The sequence below is a fragment of the Convolutriloba macropyga genome, chromosome 7 (genome assembly GCF_964194025.1).
Source record: "Convolutriloba macropyga chromosome 7, txConMacr16.3, whole genome shotgun sequence".
Taxonomy (NCBI): domain Eukaryota; kingdom Metazoa; phylum Xenacoelomorpha; order Acoela; family Convolutidae; genus Convolutriloba; species Convolutriloba macropyga.
In genome coordinates, this window is record NC_134474.1 from 18,882,440 (window position 1) to 18,887,708 (window position 5,269).

At 38.0% G+C, this 5,269-nt stretch overlaps 5 protein-coding genes across 11 annotated transcripts in view; 2 read left to right on the plus strand and 3 right to left on the minus strand.

Annotated features, from left to right (window-relative positions):
• Nucleotides 1–1,833, plus strand: part of LOC142342665 (uncharacterized) — a 34,606-nt gene extending 32,773 nt beyond the window's left edge. For all 7 annotated transcript variants that reach the window (XM_075394124.1, XM_075394129.1, XM_075394126.1 and 4 more), the window contains 2 exons: nucleotides 1,037–1,183; nucleotides 1,575–1,833. In XM_075394124.1, the coding sequence (XP_075250239.1) occupies nucleotides 1,037–1,183; nucleotides 1,575–1,613 (186 nt within the window). In that variant the 3' untranslated portion in view covers nucleotides 1,614–1,833. The remainder of the gene's footprint in view (nucleotides 1–1,036; nucleotides 1,184–1,574) is intronic.
• LOC142342672 (failed axon connections homolog) overlaps nucleotides 1–5,269 on the minus strand; it is a 548,023-nt gene that overhangs the window by 490,364 nt on the left and 52,390 nt on the right. The gene's annotated exons all lie outside the window — the stretch shown is intronic.
• LOC142342673 (failed axon connections homolog) overlaps nucleotides 1–5,269 on the minus strand; it is a 546,280-nt gene that overhangs the window by 488,621 nt on the left and 52,390 nt on the right. The window lies entirely within an intron of this gene.
• Nucleotides 1–5,269, plus strand: part of LOC142342670 (cleavage stimulation factor subunit 1-like) — a 518,885-nt gene that overhangs the window by 485,619 nt on the left and 27,997 nt on the right. The gene's annotated exons all lie outside the window — the stretch shown is intronic.
• LOC142342666 (putative transporter YutK) overlaps nucleotides 1–5,269 on the minus strand; it is a 280,988-nt gene that overhangs the window by 223,334 nt on the left and 52,385 nt on the right. The gene's annotated exons all lie outside the window — the stretch shown is intronic.

Here is a 5,269-nt window from a genome sequence, read left to right on the forward strand (position 1 = left end):
GGATACTTTTCTTTTAAATTTTGCGCTTTTCAGTTTTTTATCTTTAATTTAATTACTAACAAGGCTAGAAAACTTGCGGAGTCGAATCCTATCATGGAAAATAATCTTAGCTATCTCTCTCGCTCTCTCTCTCTCGCTCTCTCGTTGTCAGTTGGGGTTTCGTTCCTTCTCGTTCTCCAGCGTTTTCTCTCACACTCTCTCTCTCCCTCTCTCTCTCTCTCTTTCCTCAACTCTTTTGTTGATGCCGCACTTGAGCTGCTGTTTTATAGCGTGATGTCATCATCTATTACCCTCATTAACGCTGAGTTATTGTAAAATTGTTTGAAAGTAGTTTTTTAATAAAAAGTGACCTACTTAGCACTTTTTAGGAAATCTTGTTAATTGCTCTCAAACTAACTGAATTGTTTTTAGCAATCATATTAGTCCTGTTGGTCTTTTATATGCGATTTTTTGCTTGACTGATTTTTTGTGTGAGCCAGTTGATTTTTCGTCCTCCGAAACTGGATAAAGAGGTGGCGCCTAGTCGACACTAAATTCTCTTAGAGCCCCAACCCCCCCCCCCCCCCCCCCCACATCACCCCCCCCCCCCCTAATCAACACCCGTGCACATTGTTCAGGCCGTAAGGGCCCCGTGCGGCTAAAGATCCCCCTCTCAGCGTTGCCCCCCCCCCCCACACTTGCTTCTTCATGCCCCTTCAATCAATCTAAAGCTAGCTCACTAAACTGTGACTAACTACTGACGAAGCCAACCGCTCGCCGGTTGTTCGAGAGCCTTTCGGCCGACGTTAGTCGGTTATGTTTGAAGACTCAATTTTTGATTCTTAAATCTCAGAAAGCAGAAAGGCTTCCATCCATTTCTTTAAAACCCGTAAAGTCTTGTCCTTCTTTGAAAGGTTATTTCCTGACACTCTTAGAGTCGAGGGCTCCTGGTGGAGCCATTGAGTGTATCCAATGCTGTAAAGCTTTTCATTTAAAATTCAAATGGATTTGTGAATTTGTCTGTCGATTTGTGAAATCTAAGGTTGTTTTTGTGCAGGTGTTGCCCGGAGACAATACACAGATGAATGAGTTGTTGTCCAGGTACCAGACTGGAGCTGATCTGGAAGCTGACATGTTGTCTGAAAGTCGAGACCCCTCCCCTCGCGTCTCTGTACGCACCAGGAATATCAACACTGCTGCCATTGTAAGTCTTCTGAGAATGTTCTTCCGTAGACAATAAAAATTTGCTAGCAAAAGTATATTTTGTGAGACCAGAGAAACATTGATAATGAGAAAAGTAATAAAATTTGACAAGACGTCAAAATATGGATGAACACTTCTTCGAGTTTTTGATAGTCATGTTTGCGTGACTTTTGATAATTGAGATATCAGGTGTGTGGAGCAAAAAATTTCTTCTCCGAAGTTTTTTTTTCGAAGAAAAAAGTACCAATGCTTAATGCGTACTCAAAACTATAAGAGTAAAATGTGGTAACTAAATTTGGGAAATGATTGTATTAAGGTTAGGTTTTGAAGTAATATTTAGCTCAATTGGATGTGAAATATGTTTTCATTTTTCTAACAAAGCAATGTTTTAGCCGCCGAGTTACAACTCACACAACAGTGCCAATACGTAGACGGAATTGAGAATTGTATCTGTAATTTCAGAAGTCATTTCGATTCCATGTAATGGTTGCTCTAATAATTATATCGTGCTTATCGATCCCGAAAAATAAATATTCTATCTGTTCAAATGTAGCTATTGTAACATATGTTTTCTCTGTAAATAAACAAAATTGTAAATGAATATCTTGAACTTCGTAATTAACTGAGAATTTAAATTTTCTGGCCTTAAAATGACGTCCATCTGTTAGTCATTAAACTGCTCCTTCCGTTAAAATTTTTTATTCTTAATTGTTCTCGAACGAAATTTGAAGCAACTATTTTAAACGCGTTGGTTTTTTTCGCTAAATTTTTGCTTGACCGTATTGATTTTTCGAGCGACTTCGCCCTTGACTTTTTTTGTTTTGCATGATCTAAATTTCTTTCTCTTTAACAAGTGACACTCAGCTGAACTCAAGCGGCAGCACTTCACTGCTAAAAGTTAAATGAAAATTACGCCGAAATTGGTGTAATTTTTTACATTAAATTTTATTAGTGGTAATTAATAGCCGCTTCAGCTTCTCAGCAGGCTATTATAGCGCTCCTATTTTTTACCATTCAAAGAATTTGAATTGTATTGGGGCGCTGTATTGGGGCAAGTTCTGTTCACGCATTTTCACGATTTTTGAGGTCAAATTAGAGTAGTGATTTTCGTCACGCCGAAACAGGAATTGGAGCAAAAAAGCAAGTGGTTGTGAGAAAAAGCAAGTAGAGTGAGAAAACGGTGTTTGAATAAAAATTTGCTTTCTCGCTGGTGGTTTTTTGTTAAAATGCGGCAATTTTACATTGATTTTTACTGTTTTTTCGGTTTTTTTTGGATCGGATTTTCGAAATCGTTCTGCCAGTCCATTCACAGTTCATTCTAGTCCTAGATTTTTTTTGAACCAAATTTCCATTTCTTGCTAGAGGTTTTTTTTCACATGCGGCGTTTTGACATTGACTTTGTTTTTTTGCTGATCGGATTTTTTTGGAAATGGTTTTCTCAATTCACTGATAGGCCGTCCTAAGTTTTTTGTTTCGTCAATGAAAATTCTTTAAATTGTACGTCAGGTCTTGCCCTGCTATGTTTTTTACTTAGTCAAACTAAATTTTTTTTGCTTTACCTTTGTTCACAGCTTGTTTAACATTTTGCGTGAAATCTTTTTGACTTCTCTAGGCTACTTTCACTCTTCGCTTATTCTGCTCAGTGTTTTTAGACAGCAGGTAATCAGAAAAAAAAATAAAATTGAAAGAGTCAGTATCGAAAACGAAATCAGAAATATAAACGGGATAAAACCCATAATGCCCGTTACTCGAACTTTGTTCTTTGTTACCCTTTCCAATGCTTATAGGTATTGATACTAGCTCCCGTATCGTCTCACTCTGAAACAGGAGTATTTTCCACACAAAATGGCATCAATATAGTTCGCACTTTAAAATTGTTTTCCAGGAAAAATCTTTTATTTTTTTCTCTTCTTTCAATCCCAATCGTGGTTATGGAAATGAACGGCGGCTATTTTCCGGCAATCTGCTGGGTGTGTTATATAGTGGTCCTGACGTCTCTAATGACGTCACTTGATGCCCCCAGTAGTGAATTTAGTTAGCCGCCACCCCCCTCCCCCCGACTGAAACAGGTTGTAACGGATATGAGCCGCAACTAGTCGCTCGAGAGCATTTCGTCCGACGTTAGTCAATTTCTTTATTATTTTTGTCCGTCTACAACATTGCTCGAAATGACGCGTCGAATAAATCTTCAGATTTCATATTTTTTTCTCAAATTGTTCTTTTGGAAGAACGTCAAGGCATATTTATTGACTAACGGTTGTCGAAATTTTTTTCCTGCTTGTGATTAAAAGCCGCCCTCGTCTTCTCAGCTGGCTATTATACTGGCCCTATTATTTTTACAAATCAAAGAAGTTGAATTGTATTGGTGCGCTGTCTTAAGATTTTTATACTACCGACTTTTTTACAGCCTAAGAAACCGGAGAAATCGGCTCACTAGACTCTAAATATGCGAATCAGCAAAACTCCTTTGGAGACATAAATTAATTGTCTGAAGGGTGGTACTTACAGTTTGACACCCCTACCTTCCAAAAAAAGTTGTGCATGTGTTTCAAAATTGCTTTGTTGTTTGAATTATCGATTAGGTTTTCTCTTCTTTGTCTTAGTATCATTAATGAATGGTCTCATTGGCTCTTTAATAAGGCTTATTGGAACCCAACTAATTCTAAATTTAAGAGTTTTGGGAAGTATAATTTTTGTTTTTTGATGTGGGGCATACTAGAGCTTGTGCTGTGTCGACTTTATTGCTTATTGATTTTAAGATGTGTCAACCCGAACCAGATTTTTAATTGCTCTCTTCTCTAGAAAATTTCTCTTTAATTGCTCTAGAAAATTGCTCTTTTAATTACAATTATTGTAAAGCTGCGTCTTTTTATGCAAAATGTTTGCTTGACCGGTTTTTGACTTCTCGAGTGACTTTTACGCCCCTGACTTTTTGCGTTTTGTGTCATCTAAAATTCTCTCTCATTCAGAATTTCCGGCAGCTGAACTCAATTGGCGGCACTTTAATACTAAAAGTCAAATGATAAGTGCGCCGAAACTGGTGCCATTTTGAGGTTATTTGAAGCCCCTACTAAATTTCTTAGTCCCATTCACCCCCCCTCCCGACTTAAGCAGGCTGCAATTGATCAGAGCTCCCCCGTAGTCGTTCGAGAGCAATTCTTCCGACGTCTAGTCGGTTATGTTTCGTTATGCTACTCAGCTTTTATCGAATATACCCTTAGTGAAAATATCATTGACAAACCTGCACATTTTGCAGAGCAAAAGAACCACAATACGCAAATTGAATGGGATATATGAAGAACCAAAAAGTCAACTGTAAGTAAACTGTAATTTTTTTTGGTTTAAATTTCATTAGTGCTTATAGTGGTAAATAGCAACCTCTAAAGACGTCATTTGAAGCCCCGTAATGATTTTAGCCCCCCCACCACCCACCGACTAAAGCAGGCTGAAATAGATTAGAGCTTTCACTAGTCGTTCGAGAGCGATTCTTCTGACGTTAGTCGGTTATGTTTTTTTAAAGCTGGACTACTTGAAACAAGTTTGTTTTAAATTGGAATTGATTGAGGATAGATAGATATTGAAGTGAGATTGTTGTCGTGGAGAATCTTTTGTCGACTTCGAGCCCAATGGTATTCTTAAGTTACAGGCTACTGTCCGCGCAATCTGCTGATTGTTTTTGATAAGATTTAAAGTGCAAACTTTGAACCAGTTTGACGATTAGTTGTAACTGTGAATGAGCGAAAATATAGAGAGCAAGCGTAGGGAACTCTTTCCAAAAGTCGAATCGGTATACCGATATTTTGGTTCGTTGGTGGGTCGGAGGTGGAGGTGGAGAGTAAAACTGCTCCGGATACCATGATTTTGTCAGAACAGCTTTGGCGATGTGTTCACATAGATACTAATAAAGCTCTACATATGTTCATCGCGACTTAATGTCTTCTGAACCTGTTTATCCCGTATCAGACGAAATGTTAGTAGTAGGAAAAATGTCATAAAAAAGAACGACAAGCAGGACTGTTATAATTTTTTTAAAGAACAGTAAGAAGCGTCAGTCAACGAAATATTTTGAATTGTTAAACCAGAGAGA